This window comes from Cyprinodon variegatus, unplaced genomic scaffold, assembly GCF_000732505.1.
Source record: "Cyprinodon variegatus isolate N-32 unplaced genomic scaffold, C_variegatus-1.0 Scaffold1250, whole genome shotgun sequence".
Lineage (NCBI taxonomy): Eukaryota > Metazoa > Chordata > Actinopteri > Cyprinodontiformes > Cyprinodontidae > Cyprinodon > Cyprinodon variegatus.
Window position 1 is genome coordinate 116,846 of NW_015151703.1, and position 20,914 is coordinate 137,759.

At 38.6% G+C, this 20,914-nt stretch overlaps 2 protein-coding genes across 5 annotated transcripts in view; one reads left to right on the forward strand and one right to left on the reverse strand.

Moving 5' to 3' along the window:
• Nucleotides 1-5,504, forward strand: mrpl2 (mitochondrial ribosomal protein L2). Its single transcript, XM_015401711.1, has 8 exons — nt 1-173; nt 970-1,046; nt 1,131-1,299; nt 1,983-2,124; nt 2,213-2,328; nt 2,403-2,513; nt 4,982-5,055; nt 5,140-5,504. Exons 2-8 carry the CDS (start codon nt 975-977, stop codon nt 5,347-5,349), a joined length of 894 nt encoding a protein of 297 aa, XP_015257197.1. The 5' UTR covers nt 1-173; nt 970-974; the 3' UTR covers nt 5,350-5,504.
• Nucleotides 5,505-5,645: 141 nt separating this feature from the next.
• LOC107102404 (phosphofurin acidic cluster sorting protein 2-like) overlaps nt 5,646-20,914 on the reverse strand; it is a 58,070-nt gene continuing 42,801 nt past the window's right edge. Inside the window, exons 12-25 of one of the 4 annotated variants that reach the window (XM_015401709.1) lie at nt 20,290-20,423; nt 20,002-20,134; nt 19,791-19,895; nt 18,954-19,060; nt 16,294-16,448; nt 16,110-16,220; nt 15,297-15,399; nt 14,740-14,772; nt 11,892-11,934; nt 11,767-11,809; nt 10,315-10,453; nt 10,000-10,223; nt 8,927-9,040; nt 5,646-8,839 (exon numbers count right to left, since the gene is read on the reverse strand). In XM_015401709.1, coding sequence (XP_015257195.1) covers nt 8,724-8,839; nt 8,927-9,040; nt 10,000-10,223; nt 10,315-10,453; nt 11,767-11,809; nt 11,892-11,934; nt 14,740-14,772; nt 15,297-15,399; nt 16,110-16,220; nt 16,294-16,448; nt 18,954-19,060; nt 19,791-19,895; nt 20,002-20,134; nt 20,290-20,423 — 1,560 coding nt within the window. In that variant the 3' untranslated portion in view covers nt 5,646-8,723. Of the gene's footprint in view, nt 8,840-8,926; nt 9,041-9,999; nt 10,224-10,314; nt 10,454-11,766; nt 11,810-11,891; nt 11,935-14,739; nt 14,773-15,296; nt 15,400-16,109; nt 16,221-16,293; nt 16,449-18,953; nt 19,061-19,790; nt 19,929-20,001; nt 20,135-20,289; nt 20,424-20,914 lie in introns of all 4 variants that reach the window. The other 3 variants (XM_015401707.1, XM_015401710.1, XM_015401708.1) reach the window with 3 other exon arrangements.

Below are 20,914 nucleotides of genomic sequence, written 5' to 3' on the forward strand. Positions count from 1 at the left end.
TCAAAGCGCGACGTCGCGTGCAGCGCTTTGAAGGGCGCCGAGCAGAACTACGGGATAAATAACTTAAAAACTAAACCAAAGTCTGGATGTTTAGATTAATTTGGGTTGCATGAGGTCAAACCTAACATAAAAAGACGTTAGAGGGATTTAGCGCTGTGCTCTCATCGGTGTCGGTAAGACAGAATTTCTGTAATGTTCATCTTAATCCATTTATAGAAAAATTCAACGTTCATAGCACATAGTGAAAAACAAAAAATGTTAATTTTGCGTGCGTTGAGTGCTGTCATAGTTTTATCCGGTTTAAATATCAAGTTTTGGCAGTAGAAGGAGAATAATACTCTGTGTTTACTAAATGTGACGCCTACTTTAAGAAACACATGAACTAGCTTTACATTAATGATCTGCCTCGCTGTGCTGCTGTACATCATTTAGCCCCTTTCTGCTTTAGATATAGGTTGTTAATGGAAACATTTTCTCAACCCTTAAAAGAAAAGCTTTTGTAAAGTTGGAGGAAACGGCCCTGGTTACACTTTTTGCTTAATTGCATCCATTTTCTGAAGGAAGGAACCCAATTAGGAGGTACATACTATCCTCACATTCCCTACATGTTACATTGTCTAAAGTGAATTTGACTTCAGATGCATTAGGGGTTTCTTTAACTGGTTTTAAGGGGCAGTTAAACTATAATCCCTGAATGACAACCCCATACCATAATTCTACCTCCACCAAGGTTTAGATTAGGAGAGTTATAATAGGTTTGCAAACAAATATCACATCCAATGCGGCCTGCTTCGGGCAGCAACACACTGGTCTTGAGCTAATTTGAAGGCGAGGTGAAGTTAGGAGGTCTGCAGCTATTATATGCATCTACATCCATTGATCTATGTGGCACACTGCTCCTATTGTTTCCAACCGAACTATTGTTTCATTAAGGACTATTTAATTCTCTCTTCTTTTTTTCCCCTCCAGCTGTAATGGCTTTGAAATGTTTAACCCGAACTCTACGCTCCCTGACTCTCTCCCAGCCTGCTCTGCTCTCCTCACAGGTAAACACTTTGTCTGCAACAACCAGCAACCTGTAACATTACAGCCACCGAGTGAGTTTTTTTTTTCTCTTTGTGTGTTTTTAGGCGGCTGCTCAACCGAAGCTTGGAGCTCAGGTACCCAGCGCCATCAGCCTGTACAGAGGCTTCCTGACCACAGCCTCTCTAGAGCAGAATAGGACACTCTGGAAGAACATGGACAAGTACACCATAAAGCCGATGGGGATGAAAAAGACCGGAGGCAGAGATCATACAGGTAACACTGAATGATAATGATCCTCACCTTATTTCCTTGTTATTGCTTAACTTTTTCCTTTTGTTGTATTTATCTTTTGAACAGTCAGAGAAACAGTAAATAAGGATGTCTACATAATAACAAAAAATCCTTTATATAACTTCTCATGGTTTTGTACAGGGCTGTGATCGAGGCTATTCCAGAAGCTCAACGTTGGATTTCTTTATTATCCTAAAGCTAGTTTTAATTTTAATGGACTGTGTCCACCAAGTAGTTATACATTTAAAGTGAAGTTTAAGAATTTGGAGCTGCTACTTATTAACACAAGCCGGCCCGTAGCATGATACTGTCCCTATTGTGTTAAATAAAGGGTTTGAAAGGCTTACCTTCACTCCTCCAATCCTAGTTCATCTCTGTTTATATTTTCATCTTAAGACTGTTAAACCTTTTTTCAAGAAGCCATTATGATCGCCCGTGTAGGCAGCCACAAATTTCAGCCAGGTTTAAAGATGTAGTTGTCTTCTGCTGCTAGTGGCTTTTATTTTGAAAGTAGACTAACTGATAAAAGGATGGAGAAAGTTTTAAGTAGACGCTTTACCCCTCTCCCCTTAACTATTCCTTTAAAAGCTCCAATACACTGTTTTTTAAAAGCCTTTCAAAGACGACTATAAATGTATATAAACAAATTTTACGGCTATTACCAGGAAAGATACGCACACGGGGCATTGGTGGAGGCCATAAACAAAAGTACCGGTGGGTAGACTTCCAGCGGTTACGCTACGAACCCAGTAAAGAAGGTCGTCCATTTGAAGAGAAGGTGGTGGAGGTGCGATACGACCCATGCAGGTAAGATTTTGTCACAATTATTTTTTACTTGACTGAAGAGAAAATAAGCTATACATCTATTTTTTTTATTTTTTTTTATTGGGTAAAGGTCAGCTGATATTGCTCTGGTGGCAGGAGGCAACCGGAAAAGATGGATCATTGCAACAGAGAACATGCAGGCTGGAGACATCATTAAAACCTCTGCTGTTATCGGACGCATGGCAGGTATGAAAACCAGCCTCTCAGGTTCTTATTGAGGATATTTGAGGTCATTCTGACATTTTGTAAACTGTTTTCAGTATCAGCAAATGAGGGGGATGCCTACCCACTTGGGGCCCTTCCTGTGGGGACATTAGTGAACAACCTGGAGATACAGCCGGGAAAAGGATCGGAGTACATACGTGCTGCAGGTACTTCAGTTTGTTCCCATAATGTAGCCCGGACATCCCTGGAAAACATGAGTTACTTTTTAGAAACATTTCCAGTCAAGTTTTGCTGAACTTCCATAATGTATCAATTAGTGATGGGTTAAGTAGGCATCTTGAAGCCTTTCAACACATTATCAATCTGTATTGATGTGACACCTGCTGGACATTTAAAGACACTGCAGGTAGCTTACGGTATTTGACAGACTAAACCTGAATTGATTTGATGACCTATTACAGGGGTTGGCAACTCAAAGAGCCATATTTGACCAAAAAAACTAAAAATAAATCTGTCTGGAGCCTCATATAAAAGTCTTATATCAACCTTGTATGGCAACACGGGCTCTAAGTGTATTAGCCCACTATAGAAAAGGATTATGTGGGCTTAAATATATAATAAGCATTCATGATTAAATGTTTATCCTGGAGCAAATGTCACATAGCAGCATGAGGTGAGGGACGAGGAGTGAACGTTCTCACTGCATGCAGCTTCACCTCACGGTTTAGGTTCTGTTGCATTGATGAAATTATAGAAACACGATAAAGGAATCTTTCTATGGTGGACGTGTTTCTGTTGGGAGGAGTTGATTGAGTCATGAGGAACCGAGCAGAAACTAATATCCATCAGAGCAGAGCTCTATAACCCTAAAATCCGACATCCTCCGTCACCAGCGTTCCTTGGTGGGATTTATATTTTTAGGATTTGGGGGAAAAAATGGAAGAAAGTTCCCATCCCTACATCAGAGCACTACCTGTTTGATCTGTGGATGGGTTTTCCATCCTTGCAACAAAACTAGCAGCATTAGGGGAGTTTGGAGATGCAATCCACGTCTTAAAACTATCTTTGCATTTCTCTAATGTATCCAGAAGTTCTGCAATCGCACTTTTTCTCTCACTCCCAGATGGGTGGTCGGCTGCATATTTAGCCTGCCTTCCCTAGAAATGCCTTTCCAAATTTTTATTTTTATTTTTTGACAACCTCACATTAAAAAGCAAAAATTCTGGCACTCCTTCTGCATTAATAATAAAAGCAAATGATTCGGTCCATTCTATGAATCCTTTTTTCTCATCAGCTATCTTCCTTTTTTTTCCCCTTTGGGATCCATGGTCCGAGACACACGTTCAGCTTTGTTTGCCTGGCACTGCGCCACCCTGGGTGCAAGTTATGACCACTGACCTTCTATAGCTATGACTCAAATTATTTAAATTTATTTATTATACAAATGTTTAGTGCAGGCATCCTCAGACCTGTCCTGCAGGTTTTAGAGGTTTCTCTGCTCCAGCACAGCTGGTTTTAATTAAAAGCTGATTAAAAGACTTTTTGCTCAACTGCAATCATCAGAATCAGCTGTGCTACAGCAGGGAAACCTCTAAAACCTGCAGGACAGGTTTGGGGATGCCTGGTTTAGAGCATTGGAAAATATAATAAATTTTGGTTGGTTTTAAAAAGTTCCAGGGAGCCGGGGGTTGCCGACCCCTGACCTAGTACAATGATATAATTTAAGTTATTGTAGGTTATATTGTATTATTTCATATCTATATTTAAATTGAGAATATTTTTAAATGCAGCCAATAATTAATGTGAATGAGGATGCTTGTGGACTAGGATTTTAAATCATATTTTTAAAACCGTTAAATACAGTAAAAACATTAAATACACTTAGACTCAATTTAAAATTAACTTTAATTCAGGTAAGTTTTTTAGGCTGCTCCAAAATTCTTGATAATTTTAATGATTAACCACAAAATATGACTTTTTTTTTTTTTTAGTAGATGCATCATGTTGACAGATACATTTTTAAACACAGTTTAGTGAGTCAGTCAGTTAGAAACAACTCCTGTATCGGTCACGACTTTTTGGAAACAACATGCACACCTATAGTGTTTTGTCTATGGGCTCGACGCATGTACCGACGCATCAGGGGTGCTGGAATCACTAGTATCAATCAAGATCCATGAAAATTCTTGGAAAGTAAGCATTGGTTTTAGAAAAATCAGTTAAATTCACCTTTAAGTTCATAAAAGGTAACAATGAGGTCTTATGAGATACACAGACAGTGACTGTTTGGTTCCAGTGAAGTTCTAGAAAGTAACAAAGTTCTATGAAGGGGTAAACATCAGGATTAATGTTTTGAGAATGTAACAATCACCTTCCATGGAAGTTCAAGGAATTAATTACATTCCAGGAATATAGTCATAAATCTCTAGAAAGTAACCATAAAGTTTGATGAAAGTCCAGGGAAGGTAACCATCTGGTTCTAAGAAATTTCTCAAAACTTCAAAGTGACCACCAGTTTCTTTAACACTCCATGGTTGAATTAATTAAAATAGGGAAGTATTATGTTCTAGAAAGTAACTGACAGGTTACAGCAAGGGTCTGACAGTGCTACCTAGAATATTAACATTGATGCAAACTTATCAGTTTCATTTAAACTTTTCCACCTGGGTTTCAGGAACAAGTGGCGTTTTGCTGCGTAAAGTTAATGGGACTGCAATCGTTCAGCTTCCTTCAAAGCAGCAGGTTCAGGCGAGTCTGAATTTTTCTCCTTTTGAAAATCTCTGGATGCCTTTTCTCTGCTGTGGACTGACCGTTGCCCTTTGTGTCACACAGGTGTTGGAAACCTGCATAGTAACGGTCGGTCGCGTGTCAAACATAGACCATAACAAACGCATCATCGGCAAAGCCGGCCGCAATCGTTGGCTCGGTATCCGTCCATCCAGCGGTTTGTGGAAGAGGAAAGGAGGCTGGGCGGGGCGGAAGATCAAACCGCTGCCTCCGATGAAGAGCTACATCAACCTGCCCTCCATCTCTGCTAACTAACATTGGCTCCATTTATGTTTGGACTGAAGAACAAATAAAGACAAGCTGCTGTACGGAAGATTAAAAACTTTATTAAACACAACTGCCTGTGAGAGCATGAAAAGAAAAAAAATATATATAAAAATCCAAAACATATTTACATCTCTAATAAAACATGCAAAGTAACCCATATTTTTAGTGGCAAATTTAAAAATACTGTCATGTCATCTATAGTAGGGTCTGTGCAAAGACACTGGGTGGCAGTTCAAGTAACAGGAGCAATGAGATGGCATGGCTGAACTGGATTCTGACCTGTATTTTTTTAGCATAATACTGAAGGTTTAAGTTTCTTTTGCCAAGTTATGGTAACAAAGTGAGCATGCCTGCTCATTGATCCAGCCTTGTAAAACACCCAAATGCTACCTCTAGAATTAGGGGAGAAAAAAATGAGGTTAAATACACTGAAATAAGATAATTTGCTTATAAGTATAAGGGGCTTCAGCCTGCGAGGAAGTAGCTGGTTTCCTGACCAAGAGACAATACTGACTCATTTAAAAAGCAGGTTACAGGGAGAGACACACAGATGCCGTGTTGAAATTAAGTGGCAAAACATCAGGGAACTAAAGCCCATCAACATATAATCCCTATATATATAAAAAAAAAAACTTCTATTGACTATACATATAGGTAGTGGTTTCCTTTTCAAATATAACTTCTGAAACACTTCAGACTTAAGCTAAAGTGTGTCCCAATTAGAGTTACTATGCGTATAAAACCACATGAAAGTGCATCACAAAGTGAGGGAAATGTATGCGAAATAACGCTGCGTTCCGTGTTTACTCAGAATTTCTGACCACCTCATAGGACATTTCAATTCGTCTTATGGGTTCAAAATGGCTGCTACTTTCATTTATAGGAGTTTATATTTTCCTTAGATTCTTTATTTGCACTAAGAACAGCATAGAACACAATTTTTTGTTGTAGCATTGACATAAAAATGAGTATTGGAGCTCACAAAGCGGGGAAACTTGAACGCCATCAGCTCAAAGAAAAGTCCAGCTTCCCATTACTGAGTGAACGGAACGCAGCGTAACACCCAACAGTGTTTGCATTGTCGACTTCATAGTTAGGAGCTCTGGAAATATATTTGGCATTCATGTCAAGAAAAAAAAAAAATTACAATTTGTGCTTTAACTTTAGTGGAAGGTTAGGGGGTGGTTTGTAGCTCACAATAGTATATCTTGTAAATATTTATATACAGTAATAAAAAAAAAAAAAGCCAGTCTATCAAAGCTTTAGTCTTTATAAAAAGCAAACTCAAACAGAAGGCCCTTTGTCCAAAAAAAAAAGGTTTTCCTATTGCAAAAGTTTCACGTAACACTATTTAGGGAGTACCATCGGACGTAGTAGCACACCAATGCAGACACACAGGCAGCGGACTCATAACTGGCACAACTCCATTCTGTAAAGAGAAATCTTAAAAAGCAACTGATCTCCTGCGCAGCGCTCCAACCTACAGTCAGCTCACTCTAATTTACAGTGCTTTACAGCCTTTTCACATTTTGCCACGTTACAGCCACAAACCACAAAGTAATTTACTTCATATTTTAAACATTTGTTAAACTCTGTTATAAAGGATTACAAAAATAACCCTTCTTTAACAATTATTGGAGGAGCTAAAATCTGCTCCAGAAATGTCCTCTTTATGTAGGAGTGCAAACAGAATCTGCCGCAGGGGGAAAATTAATCATGTAGAAGGAGGCTCAAAATAAACTTAATGGCCTGGATAGAATGCCCTATGTGTGGCTAAAAACTAAACGCACCGTACCAACTGTTGCACACGGTGGTGGCTGCATTGTACTTTATGGATGCTTTTCTTTATCAAAGACGAGGCAGGTTTAAAAGATTTGATGGAAGCATTTTCCTGAATGGCTAGCTAAATAACTCAAGATAGAAATCAGCATCTAAAAAAATTCTTAAAACTGGACAGACTAGGTGGTGGCAGCATTATGCTCTGGGATGCACATCTTTAAAGAAGAGGATAAATGGAGGGCTAAACGCAGAGCAATCCTGGACAACTTCCAGTAAAATACGGTGAAGTTTAAAACTGTAACGTAATGAAATGTGAAAAAGTTCTAGGAGCGTGAAACGTTGGCACTGTGTAAATCTCTCTCACTGCAAACCAAACCCTCGATCCTCGCAGCATTTCCCCAATCAGCCGCAGCTGAGCTCTACCCCCCAAAAAAAACTATTAACTGCATGGTGAGGACATGCACTCACCTATGTTGACATTTGACCAAATATGGACTGTTAACACTTATGTTAGTCTAAATTAGAAACTCAGTAACATTAATACTGATCTCCACAGGGACCACAGACGCATTGAATGCACAGTATCAGCTTTGAATATCACACCATCTGGTTTGGCTGAAGAAAAAAGCTCTGGAGAACAGTCTGTAAAACCAGCTTTGGCACATCACTGCACGGTCCAGCGTTGGCTAAATAACTGCAGGTTAAATCGGTGCATCTAGTCAAACGCAGGGTGATTATTACTACATGGAATCTATTACATCCTGAAATGAGGCGATCGGATCCAACTAAATTTGGCGTTTAGCTAAGAGAAGAGTTAAAAAGCCTCCTTCTAAGTGGTTTTTACTGTAATGTCTAAAAGTACGCCAGCGCAGAAACATCAATTCTCAGTACGATGAACCGACGCCGGCAGGTTAGAAATATAATAGCTACATTCATCATAGCTACCTTCCAATGTCTCTTTTTTTTCCCTCTTGATTTGCTTTAGTGTGCTTCAAAGCAACAAGGCAACAAGAACTTTGCGCTCCTTCCTACTAAAAGTTTTCCATAAAAGTAAAGGGACGAGTAAGAAGAGAAGAATTCCATCGAGATTCACAGCAAAATTCCAACTTTCAACAACAAACACAAAACACGGCCTGTAACAGTCTCACGCACGCCACTGCACATCACCACACTCCTCCTTTGCCTAAAGAGTAACAATAAATGTCGGATTTCACAGAAATAATAGAATGTTAAACAAAAATCAAAGTGCAAACACAGCTGCCGTTACTGAAATGTGGCAATTTGTCGAAAAAACCTCAAAATATCCACAAAATCTTACAAAATTGTTCTTTTTGTAGTGTTTTAAAAAAAGAAGAAAATAAAAACAGCAACACCCAACAACATCAAAAACATCAAACGGATGACAAGATTTTTTTTTTTTTATATACTGAACATGTGGTTGTAAGTCAGTAAGATTTCCACAGGAAAGCCTTTACTTTTCCTTCCAACGGGCCTGTTGGCTCTGTGTGTAATTCTCTGTGGCCTCTGGGTAAGACAAGTGCAGCTGAGAGTCTGGTGTTTGACCGGACGGTGGCCTGGCGGGGTCACACCGGCTTTGTGTAACCAAAGATTCCCACCGGGAAGTGCTTGACATGCGTCGGCCACTGGGCGGCGAGCTGGAAAAACTTCACGTCGTTCCACTCCACCCCATCGATGTTGACTAAAACGACCAAATAGTTGTGAGGCTAATGCAAAAGACTTTGTTGCTTAAAATGACCAGCAGATGGCAGTGCAGCCTCATTCCTACCTCTCAGCATGGTGTGTTGGTGTTTCGCTGTGCAGATCAACCTGCTGATACCGTCAATCACTTGGCTCTTAGAGTCCAGCTCTTTCTCCTTGGGCTTCTTGCTGAGAAAAATCACTGAGAAGATGAGAAATGTGACGTCAGAACATGTTTTCCTATAGCTCTCAAAAAAAGACTGCAGCAGGAAAGTTAGTAGACATCAGAAGAAGGAGTGTTGGCCTAGTGATTAGAGCAGGTTGCAAGTATCTGGTACGATCCCCACAGCCTGCATTCTGGGTCTCTCAGCAAGACCCTTAACCTCACACTGCTCCCTGGGCGCCACACAATGGCAGCCCACTGCTCCCCGAGGGGATGGGTTAAATGCAGAGGTGAATTTCTCCAGTGTGAGATCAATAAAGTTCCATTATTATTATAAATTATAAATGTTGCATTGCAGAAAGGATGTAAAACTGAGTAGAAAATGTCTTAAATTTACTGTTTTCACCCTTAATTTGATTTGGTAATAAGGTGATCTGCCAATGCAAATAAGATAATTAGATATTACACACTTAAAATAAGAGACATGGGGTGATTTCTTCTTATTTTAAATTGTCTTATTTCATTGGCAAAGCCCTCACCTGCTCAATTCAAGAAAAAATGCACTTAATTTAAGAAAATTTAATTTAGATTTTTATTTGCAATGTAAAGCGTGTTCAAATGCTTATAGTCTTCTCCTGGTTACATATATAGATAGGTCTTAGTCCCTCAGAGGATTTAAAGCAGATATCTCTAAGGAGTCTGGCTTTTAATTCAAACATGCAAAAATGCAGAAGAAATGGATCTAGTGTTTAAAACAGAGGGATGATAGACTGATGGATGGATATCCACAGGCTGTTTTATCAGGATAAACTTTTCCTCTAAGCTCAAATCTTTTTTAGTAAGATGCATTTAAGATAAACTCAACCCTCTCTAAGACTGTAACTGTCCCTTTAACACCATAGATTGCAGGAATAGTTATATAAAAGTTTAATTTTGTGTGAAGTTTGGAATAAAGTTTATTTTAAAAAGTTAAATTTTGTGCTGCTGGTGGAGCGTACCTTTCTTGTTCTTCTCCTTGGTGACCACGGTCATGGCCATACTGGGCGGGGGAGTGAGTTCCCCTCCGCAGGGCAGCCGGCTGACTTGGAGCGACCGGAAGTTACACTTCAGGGTGTTCTTCAACCCCACGTCCCTCTTCTCGCCCTCTTTCTTCTTCTCTGAGCCTTGCCACGTCCAGTAATCCACCTGGAGCCCCATCACCTCGCTGCCCGAACACGGAGAGCTGCAGCGGAGGATGGACGGAGATCAAAAAGGATTTTTAAAAAACCCACCAGGGTGTAAAAATACCACAGGCATGAGGTAATGTTTAGTACCCAGCTCCTGACAGGGCGGTGGACACAGAGGGAGACTGCGGGGGGGTGCTTCCAATCTCCTTCCCATACGTTCCAGCCGATGGGGGTGGAGGGGAGGCCAGGATGCTCGTGTTGCCTCCCATTGCATCATCAGAGTCCACTGAAACAAAGAAACAAATTTCCACACTTCATGTTCTGATCAGTGAAGTGAATCAGTATTAATGAAGCTGAAACACTCAACACTTTGTCACAATACAAAACCAATCTCTATAGGTTTGATGGACGTCTAAATGCTAATCACAGAGTAGTGGGGGATTCATTTCCTATATTTTTTAGAACCACTGTTAACTAAGGTTTAAACCTCAGTTTGTAAAGTTATTAATCTAAACCCTTTTAGTTGCTTTTGTGTTTTTATTGACATTTTTCAGCTAAAAGCTGAACCTCCAACAGAGTCCCAGCTCTTTTTTAGTCGCATACTTGCTGCACTTATAGCTCAAATCATCTTCCCATGAGATCCAATTCAATTTTCTGCACTTATTAAAGAAAAGCCACCCCACATCATGATGCTGCCACCTCTCATGGAAAAAAAAAGTGTTTCTGAGGCAGTGGGAAGAATGAAAAGCCACATCAGGATGTGGGGAGGCTTTTCTCCATGCTGCCCTCTGGACAGAGGTTTTACAGCAATCGTTGCAGGTCCAGCAGGTTCTGCAACAGCTTTTTCCCTGCTGCCATCAGACTGTTGAAGTGTTGAAACTCTAATCTAGACTCTGCATCACACTTTTTTATAATCTCTTTAAAGGAAAAGTGAAAATGCATTTTGCACTATGACTTTAAATTGGTTTCCTTTTCTCCTACACTGTCTACAATCTTTATCATTGCTGCACTTTATAAATGGCAACATTCATTTTACTATTGTAAGCTGGATGCATCGATGACAATAAAATCTGTCCAAGTCTAATAAACTGATGGCTCTTAGTGGCTGGGATGTTCTAATTGTGAATAAGAAAGATAAAATCTTGGAGCATTTCTAACCTAATCCTTCTGTGCAACTTGGCCTGTTTGTTCACTAATGTTTGCTAACAAACCTGAGCAGCTGAATAGATGCTGAGATGGAAATAAACATCAATTAATTGTTTCAGAATCAGGCTTCTACTGTCGGTTTATTTTAGGGCATCATAGTACAGGGAGTTGGATGAAAACTCATGACACATTTTTTTAATATCTGTTTGTAAAACAGTTGGAAAACCAGATATTATTTCCTTCCATCTTAAAATTATAAACTCTTTTATGTTGGTTCATCAAAAATTAAATAAATAAATAAATAAAACACACTTAAGTTTGCTGCTGTAAAGTCACAAAATAAAAACAAAATAGTGAGCAGGAATTAGCAGCTTTGCAAGGCACTGTAGCATACAAAATTATTGAATGCATCAAATAAAAAAATATGATATGAGATAAAAAAAAGTTTCCTACTTGAGGTGGAAAGACTTTGCTCCACTATTCCAACTTTCACAACCTGCGAAAGCAGAGATTCAGTGTGAATCACAGCAGAAACGTCTCAAACATAACACTTCAGGAATAGAACCGTGAATCCTTACCCCAATAAATGGCACGAACTTCTGACAGGAATCTTCATCTGGGCTGTGAGAAGGGAAAGAGTAAAAAACTCAGTCAGGATGGGGGGGGAAATTGTCTCAACATCGCAGCAGCCGAGAAGTGCAGATGAACACTCAACGTTCCTGGAGGAGAGATGGCTTAGGAATGGCTTTCACCATGTCCCTTCGCAGCAGAAATGACTCAGGTGGAATATGGGATATTGTTGGGAGGGGATGTCACCTTACGATGAAATGAATGTGAGGACCGCTCCTTACAACCAGAACTAGAGAGAGCATTTCATGCTGGATCGAAACCTTTTCAAGAGTCTTTGTGCATTCTTAAGCAATGCGTTAAAGCAAAAATATCTAAAGACACATGCCTCTGCAGAGATAGAAAGACATGAAGTATCTTGTTAAGAAAACAGGAACTTAGGTAACAAAGAAATACTCAGAGGTAAGAGTACAACTCCTAAACTAGCTGGTTTCTCCAAAGGAAGAGATGGAAAACCTTTGCAAAGGAGCTTCATGGCTTCAAAAGACACATTAAAAGAACCAAATCTGCTTCATTAAAGGGTTTAAGCACAGTGATGCACTATATTATTTTATGGGCAACAAAAAACCTAATGGACCCTTTGCAAAGAAGGACCCAAAAAACCAAATGCAAACAGTGATGGGAATCTCCTCATGTCTTGCAGTCTGACTCTGCTGCAACTCTGATTATTGACTTTCACAGCCAGAACAAGTTTTTCAAAAACTTTTTTATGTATTGTTCTGACTGAAAATATTAGCATGTTGTGGTAATCTTCCAAAACCTGATAGATCAAGATCAACATCTTAAAGGGAAAGAGGGGATTAACTCTGTCTTTGATCAACTTGAGAATAGGGGTGGGTATTGCCAAAGAAGTCACGATTCGATTTGAATCACGATTCACAGGCCACGATGCGATTCTATCATGATGCATCACGATAAATGAATTATTGGGATGCATTGCAATATTTTCTCCTCTATGTTTTGTTTTTGAATGACTCGGCGCAGTATCTCACGGCCGGAAATGCTTGTGACACAAGGCAGCGTGCGTCAACACATCCGCAGCGACATCTACTGGACTGGAAGCTGTATTACACTTGTTTTTGGCTCGCCAACCATTCATGCAATTTTATTTATTCATTTTTTAAAATTAATAATCGATACTTGGCGTCAAGAATCGATGCAGTAGATCACGAAAATTAGAATCACGATGCATCATCGTGACGATTATTTTGCACACCCCTACTTGAGAATGCACGGTATAAATAAGACAGAAGCCAACATGTGAGACATCAACCATTTTGAAAAAAAAAATCTCTCTTAAGCTTAATTTTTCTAAGATGTTCAGTGTCAGATTATGTCGTCGTAATAACAGTTAAATTCAGTTTCCCCACATTTTTACCGCAGATATCAGTAATTATGGATGTCCTATATAGATGGTCAAACTTCACTCTGGAAACACACCAACTGGACCTCTAAAGGAGATATTAATGTTAGACTCTTTGATTGTGCAAGTGGAGACTCAGGGCCTATTGTGAGTTCTTCTGTCTGCACACAGTTGCTTAACTTGACTGTATGGGCGACTTTGGAGTCCAACTAAACACCTCTCCTTTACTCCACTCCTACTCATCAGGACTTTTCACCATCCTATCAGAACCAGCAATTTGACTTAAAACAGCTCATCCACCGTCTTTAATCACATGAGCATGACTTAGCCTGACTTAGGGTTCACCGTTATTCCTTATTTGGACATCTATTCAAATAAACCCACCTCTGAAAGATAAACCACATAGAAGCAGCAGTTTTAGTGTTTTGCATTCATTGAAAAACATCAACATAACTTATTCAACCATGTTTTCTGCATTTTCACTTCCATCTAAAAGTCTATTTTATGGACAAAATATTTGATTTATTCAATTATATCCATAAAAAAAGATGTTAGTTCAAGTTTGATACTTTTGTTTTTATATCTTGAAATTTTTAACATATTTTTTAGGTGCTGATCTGTTTTTCTACCTATAAGTTTGTTTATTTTTATTTTTTTTTAACTGAGGCTTTTTTTGTTAAGCCCACATTTCTGTGATGAAGATCTTTTGAAATTGCTGTGATGTAATATTCTCATCTAAATGTGATGTTTTCATTAGCTGTAAGTGTAAAATCATTGTAATTACTGGAATAACGGCTCTATAATATCACCTACATGATGTGGAGATTGAATAGTTTCTATGACAACCAAAGAAAAAAGAAATAATATATCTCATCTCAACACAGACCCAAGCTTGCGTCTGATTGGACGTTCAGCTCTGATCTGATGTCTCCAACCCAGAAGTGAAATCATCCTAAAATAGTTCTTATTTTGTGAAACTTAAGCTGTTTCAATACAAACAAAGAAGAAATGTTTTTTTTTTTACAATATGATTAATGAATAAAATTATTTACTTGATAGACTTGACTCTTCTACCTATAAATGGTTTCCACTCTGATTCTTGGTGAACAAAGGATAATCTCAGAAGTTACAAACAGAACTGGGTTCAATAAATCCTTATAATTCTTATACTTTTCACGGTTTGCTGCGCTTTAGGACACTAACTTTATTCGTAAAAGCTTGTTTTCCAGGTTGTTAGGCAAAACTTCACAGCAACAACACAAAAGGCGGAGTAGGAATCAAAGTCACAGCAAAACAGAGAGACGGTTCAGGACAAAGTGAAGTTAGACAGATCACCAAACGTGAAAAGGGAAATGTGAAGACACACGGCGAGGAGCTCTGGCCAGATGGAGGAGAGGGAATTAAAAAGGTCAAACAAAAAGAGCTGAGTTAGATACCTGATATAAAAATCAAAATACAGACTTCGTTTCCTTGAAAGCAAATCAAAGAGGGGGGGAGGGGGAGGAGAAGGAATGCAACAGTTAAAAACTGATGTTTTTAGTACCTTCTGACTAATAGGAGGCTGGGCTCACTAAGAGGGGAAGGGTTGGGTCAAATCTGCACGCAGATTCCACTAAATCTGTTTTCACATTAGACTACGTTAAGTATTAAAATAAAATGTAAATATTCTTCTACAGTGAATTAAAAAGAAAAAACAAAAAGCACAGTTTTTGGTTTATTAGGTTGTTGATTTCAGAAACCAGATGTTAGGCTGATCCCATCATTATCATCACAAAAAAATTATTGTTTAATGTATGAATGCTAAGAAATTCATGCAATAAAGTGGATAAATATACTTGAACAGCTTAAATTGCAATGATGGTCAGGATAAAAATTAGAAATGAATATCTATAGGTTGCACGAAAAAAAGCACAGATATAAACACAGATATTTCCACATGCATAGAGGTGCCGTATGATTAACGCTGGAAATAACACAGCTGATGCAAGTTTACCTCTTCTGTTTGTAGGTGAGCATGGCTTCTGAGATGGGGAACTGGTGGGACACGTTGGCCCCGGCCAGATACTGTATGATCCGTCCTGCTACATCTATGTTATCTGCAGAAAAAAAGATGGATGAAGAAAAGCAATCGATTCATAGGATGATTTTTATGTTACAACGAGACCGTTAGTTTATCGATTAATCCAATTACCATCGCTTTAGACAGAAATTAGACCACGCATACATGTGTCAGAATGCATAACAAACAAAAGACTCGTGGGTTTTAGGATTAAGGCAGCTTCTGTGAAGGATGGAAGAAAAAAAGGACCAAAGCCTTTTATTAATTCTTGTTAGGAAAGCTTAACGATGACTCAACATGCGTGTGAGAAGGCGACTGAAGAGGAAATTAGGTAAGATAAGAAGAGGATATTGGTAGCTGGGCTCGTTGGTAATTTAAATGTGATCATAGAGACAGTGGATGGAAACAGTAGCCTACGAATAAATAAGTGCAGCCATATAGACACAGAATAATGACAAATAGGACATTTCTAATTCAATTCAGGAGGTAAGAGCTGTTAAAGATGTCTAATATAAAAAATAAACACCAAACTAGGTGGATGAAGCTATTTGAGGACTGATGCAGGTTTTCAGAAGAACAATGTGAGAAAACCTGATTTAAAACTTTCTGCTGCAATAGTAAGAAATCCTTTTTCAGTGTAGCAGCCTGTGACCTGAGCTCTGACCCAGTTTCTTTTCCTTTCAAGTTGGCTGTGCATTAGACATGCAGAGTTTATTTTCAGCCAGAGATCAGAGCCACGAGTCCTACCTGATGTGGGCCGTTCCGTCCTGCAGAACAGCTCCCTCCAAGCTGTGTCCATGAAGATGTTGTTGAAGCGGCTATCAAAGGAGGCCACATACTTTGCCAGGGGATGAGAACCTGCGAAAATCCACTTAGTTAGAAAACAGTCGACATCCTCAGACGGATTTTGTCTGAATTCCAGTTGAGGTACCGATGGGGATAACGAGGAAGCGTATATAGCTGAGCCAGTCGGGGGTCTTATTGGCAAGCTGCTCCACGAAGAACCTCAGGATGGTGCTGAGGTAACTCTGGTCACCTGCAACGGCCACTTTTATCGTTGGAGGCGTCTGTGCATTACAGTTACAGCTAGAAGGGGTAAATATAAGGGAGGCAGTGAGTAATACAAGGAATGCCTTTAAGAAATGTGGGTCAGAGATGTGTGAAAAATTAAAGACTGTCTGGAAGAAAGATTTGCATCTCATTAGGATTCGTGCTTCAAAACAGGTCGAATTTTTTTCCCCATGAGCCACGTTGTATAATACCAATTTTACACCAGAGAGGACATAAATCTATCCTTGAGACTTGTTTCAACTTTATTTAGCCAAGATCAAAAGAGATGTCCAAATAAACATAAAATATCTTCCATTTTCTTTTTTTTAAAGACATAAGATAAGTATATAAAAAAAAATCAAACAATGTTTTTTTTTTTTTCTTTTAAGAAAAGCTTTGGAAAATGTTTTAAATCAACTTCTAAGTCCTTGCGGTTTTGAACACCACTATAAAACTACTTTTAATTGTTGACTTTTAATGATTCAACTTCAGAAAGTGATGAAGTCTTTCAACCCTCCTGTCAGGATGTCAACATGATGCTGCAGAGTTTTAGCGCGGCCTAGATAATATTTTAAACAGATAATTTTCCCACTATATTCTGTTGTGTAATTCAGCGCTCAGTTATAGAATAAAACAGAACAGAAAATCTCTTTATTGTCCCACGATGAGGCCAATATGTGTGGCGTTACAGCAGCAGAAGGTTATAGCAGAAGTGGTCACACAACGTGCAACTTAGAAAACTGTATAAAATAACTAATAGGAAAATAAAACAGACTATTTTACTTTACAGTGTTTTTACAATGTAAATACTCTGTATCTGGTGAATAAAAAAAAAATCAATAACAGCTGTGGACATTTTTACAGTAATAGATGTGTGAAAAATAGCAGCAACACCAGGGATGTGCAAAAAAAGGACAGCAGCATGTTATTTAACTGATAAAGACAGAAACTGTGCAAAAATCAACATGAATGTAACAACTTATTGAGGTTATTGGGAACAGTGGTGGTTATAAAGTCTTCCAGCTGCTGGGAGGAAGGATCTGTGATAACGCTCCCTGGTGCATTTAGGGTGCAGCAGTCTGTCAATGAAGGAGGCTAACTCTGTTTTCATTATTATCAGTGGCTTAAAAAAAGTTCTGGTCTTCTAAACCATTTGTTCTGCCTTTACTTTTCTATCAGAATCAAATGATTAAATCAAAATAACGTTCATATCAGACTGAACTAACCAGAGAGGATACAAAATGCAGTTTTAAAATGATTTAATTTATCAAAATAAAAAAAATAAAAAAAGAATAATCTAACTATCCTAATATTTTGTCAGAAATGATTTATTCCACTTCATTAGAAAATCATTCAGCTTGTGAGCACATGTTGCCGTTTGGGATCTTTTACCCTTTATGTTGTTTATATATCTGTTTATTTATTTTTATTTAGGTCCTCTGTCTAGTGTCTAATTATTTGGTATTTTACTTATTAACTTGCCAGGGACTATAGATGTAAAGTAGCCTTTGGGCTAATTCTGGCATATTTACCTTAAAAGTTTTCTGTCTGTCCATGTTAAATAAAAAAAAAAAATAAAATAATATAGGCTCTATATAAGTGACATATTGATTCCACAGGTCATGCAGCATTCAGGCTAGGCAGTGACCAGGGAGCCAAACCCAAACAAAGAACATTGGATATGACCTTAAATAAGCCTTTCATGCTGGAAAAAACCCTCTGAAGTAGCTAAATTAAACTGATCCTTCAGAGAAATGGGGTGAAATTCAACCACATATCAACCAGTTATAAGAGGTTATGAAATACTTTTTCATGCTACTGTATATAGAATGAAATGTCAAAAGCACAATATGCCCATCGTCATGGTGATGACATTAAATTTCATTCTCCTGTTAATTTGGAGGTTGTATTTATTCTTTAGTTTGCAGACTTGACATCCATTTTGCCATATGAATCAGTTAGCAAACATGACTTAATTTACTGTCCAATACATACATATAATCAAAAATACCTCTTTAATCTGAGCTCAGCTTGAGTCCAATTATAACACTATAATGTTGCGGCTTTGCCTTATTTTAGCTAAATTTTCCTTACATTAATATATTTGTTTTGAAATTTTTATTGGACGAATTTATATTTTTCCAGTTTGTTTTTAAACTAAACTTGGTTTAAAATAAAATTTACACTTATATAGTAGCACAAGGATTGGGGTTGAGCGACAGGGACGTGCATCAAAAAGTCACATTTGAGGTTGTTTTATGCAGGAGGAACCTTGAAATCCTGAAGAGATGATTAGCAAAGATGCTACATTTAGAAAGGAGAGGAAGTTGAAAACTGAAACTGTCTGAGAAAAGCAAACTGATTTTATTAGTCAAACATAGACAGCAAGTTTTGTAAAAGCAACCTAGAATCCTCTGAGGAAAAGCCCCCATAAACACACCTTGGTTGGTGGAGAACTGATCCAAACTAAGGAGGGGGCTAACACTCCTTCATTGAACGTGTCATGCAAACAAAGCAGGTGTATGTGTGAACATGACTCACAATCTCTGAATGCGTGTAACGATGGTGTTGAAGGCAGCCTGAACATCAGCAGCAGAGCAAGTGGAGACAATGGGCTGGCCCTGTTCATGGAGCAAGTCGGCTACATACTGCACAGAAACACACATCAGAGGGACACAATGGGTTAATGAAAGGCAGCAGAAGCTAGACAAACTGAGGCACCTTCTGCACACTAAAAACATTAAAGAAACTGTTGCACTTCTTTGTATTTTTAACAATGTGAGGCAAGATGTAACGCATTAAGGGCGTCTAGTGGGTGGCTATGCTTCTGTATTAGCTGTGGGTTTCAGAGCATCTGCAGATTTCTTGTGCTTAAATTTCATATTTTTGTCAGATAATATTTTACAGATAACACAGTAAATGCTTGGACCATTTTTTCTTTTGTAAATACAAATGTTAATTATAAGGGTTTCTGCATCGGCTAAGATTTAAATGAAATACACATGAATAATGCATGAATAAATGGATGAATGCAATAATAAAGGCACAGATGGACAGAGATTGATGCATGAGTGACTAGAGGGGTGCGTGCATAGATGCATAGAGAGATGGATGCATGTAGAGCTGCTTGAATGGATGGATAGAGGGAAGTATGCAGGGGTTGATAGGGGGATATATATGGATGGATAGACATGGATGGATAAATAAATGGAAGGAGGGATGGCTGCACTAATAGATTCATAATGAATACACTCCTGAATGAATAGATGGATGCATAGCAACAAAAAAATACAAGTTTGTGTATAAAACCCTGAATTATATTCATGAACAGATGGCTTTTCAGAGAAGCCACAAAAAGGTTATTCAAAGAAAACATACCTGTCCTTGCCACTCTGTAGTGTTGATGAGAATGATGCTCTCTGGTAGGCGTTCGTCTGAGATGAGGATCTGGTTTAGTTGGTCATACACAGATTTCCTGGGAACCTTGGAGAAAAACGAGGAGCAGAGACTCTGAAACTGATACAAGCAAGTGCATCTGTCATGAAGCGAAACTGGGACGGGTAACGTTTTACGTCGGATAGATGTTTACCTGTGCTATCAGTCGGGAGTCTGGGGAACACTCGCTCTCCATGCTGCTGGTTCTGTCACTCTGAGCCTTTGAGTTTTGTCTGTCTTTCATGGAGGTACTGCGAGGTCGCCTCTGCAGCTTGTTCTCCACTTTACTGAGAACAGGAAATGCAACCAGTTAAACATATGTGACAACAGACGGGAAGAGAGAGCAAGGGAACTGATAATCTGGATTACTTGCATGTATTAACATAGATATTGGCTTGTTTAGGAATACATTGATTTTCAGTTCTAGTGATGAGCTGCTCACCTTGGTGACATGTGGTTTTGTGACTCTGTTTTACAGAGCTTGCCAACGGTGCTGGGGATGCGTTCAGTGCTGACATCCCAGCTGTTCGCATCTCCCGCTCCTGATCCACTGTTTTCTGTCTCTGGCTCCTGGACCTAAAATAAAGAGGAGGAATAACCAGGATTCCAAACATGCTTCATGTCCAAATTCTATAATGCTCCAGAGTTAAAATATGAAAGTAAAAATACAAACGTTTATTAAAGATTTTATGAATCTTCTCATGCTAGAGCAGCTCTTTATATGTAAAAGAAAATAATATCAATAAATAGAGGAGAATAAGAATAATCCTGGATTTCTTCTTAACACAGGTGTCAAACTTTGTAGATCGATTTATTCCCGCTGCTTGATTTTTTGTTTTTTTGTTTTTTTTTATCTATGAAGGCTTGATTTTTGGAAAATCTGGATTTTTTATTTTTTTTTCCAATCCAGATCTTGGGCTTCTGTAGCTCAGAGTGACATCAGTTTTCCTTCGATGTCTACTAATAACTGATAAAATAGCACACTGTGTGACCTAGCTGCAAACATTTATTCTGTTATATTTTTATTGTTTGTTGAGAAACATCAAAGCTTGTATTTTGTTGCCCTT

What these genes read in the sequence shown, in the direction of transcription:
- mrpl2 (XM_015401711.1), top strand. Translation starts at nt 975, where the DNA reads ATGGCTTTGAAATGTTTAACCCGAACTCTACGCTCCCTGACTCTCTCC. An exon ending in CGGAGGCAGAGATCATACAG is followed by an intron (nt 1,300 to 1,982) that starts GTAACACTGAAT and finishes GGCTATTACCAG; the next exon opens with GAAAGATACGCACACGGGGC. An exon ending in GTGCGATACGACCCATGCAG is followed by an intron (nt 2,125 to 2,212) that starts GTAAGATTTTGT and finishes TATTGGGTAAAG; the next exon opens with GTCAGCTGATATTGCTCTGG.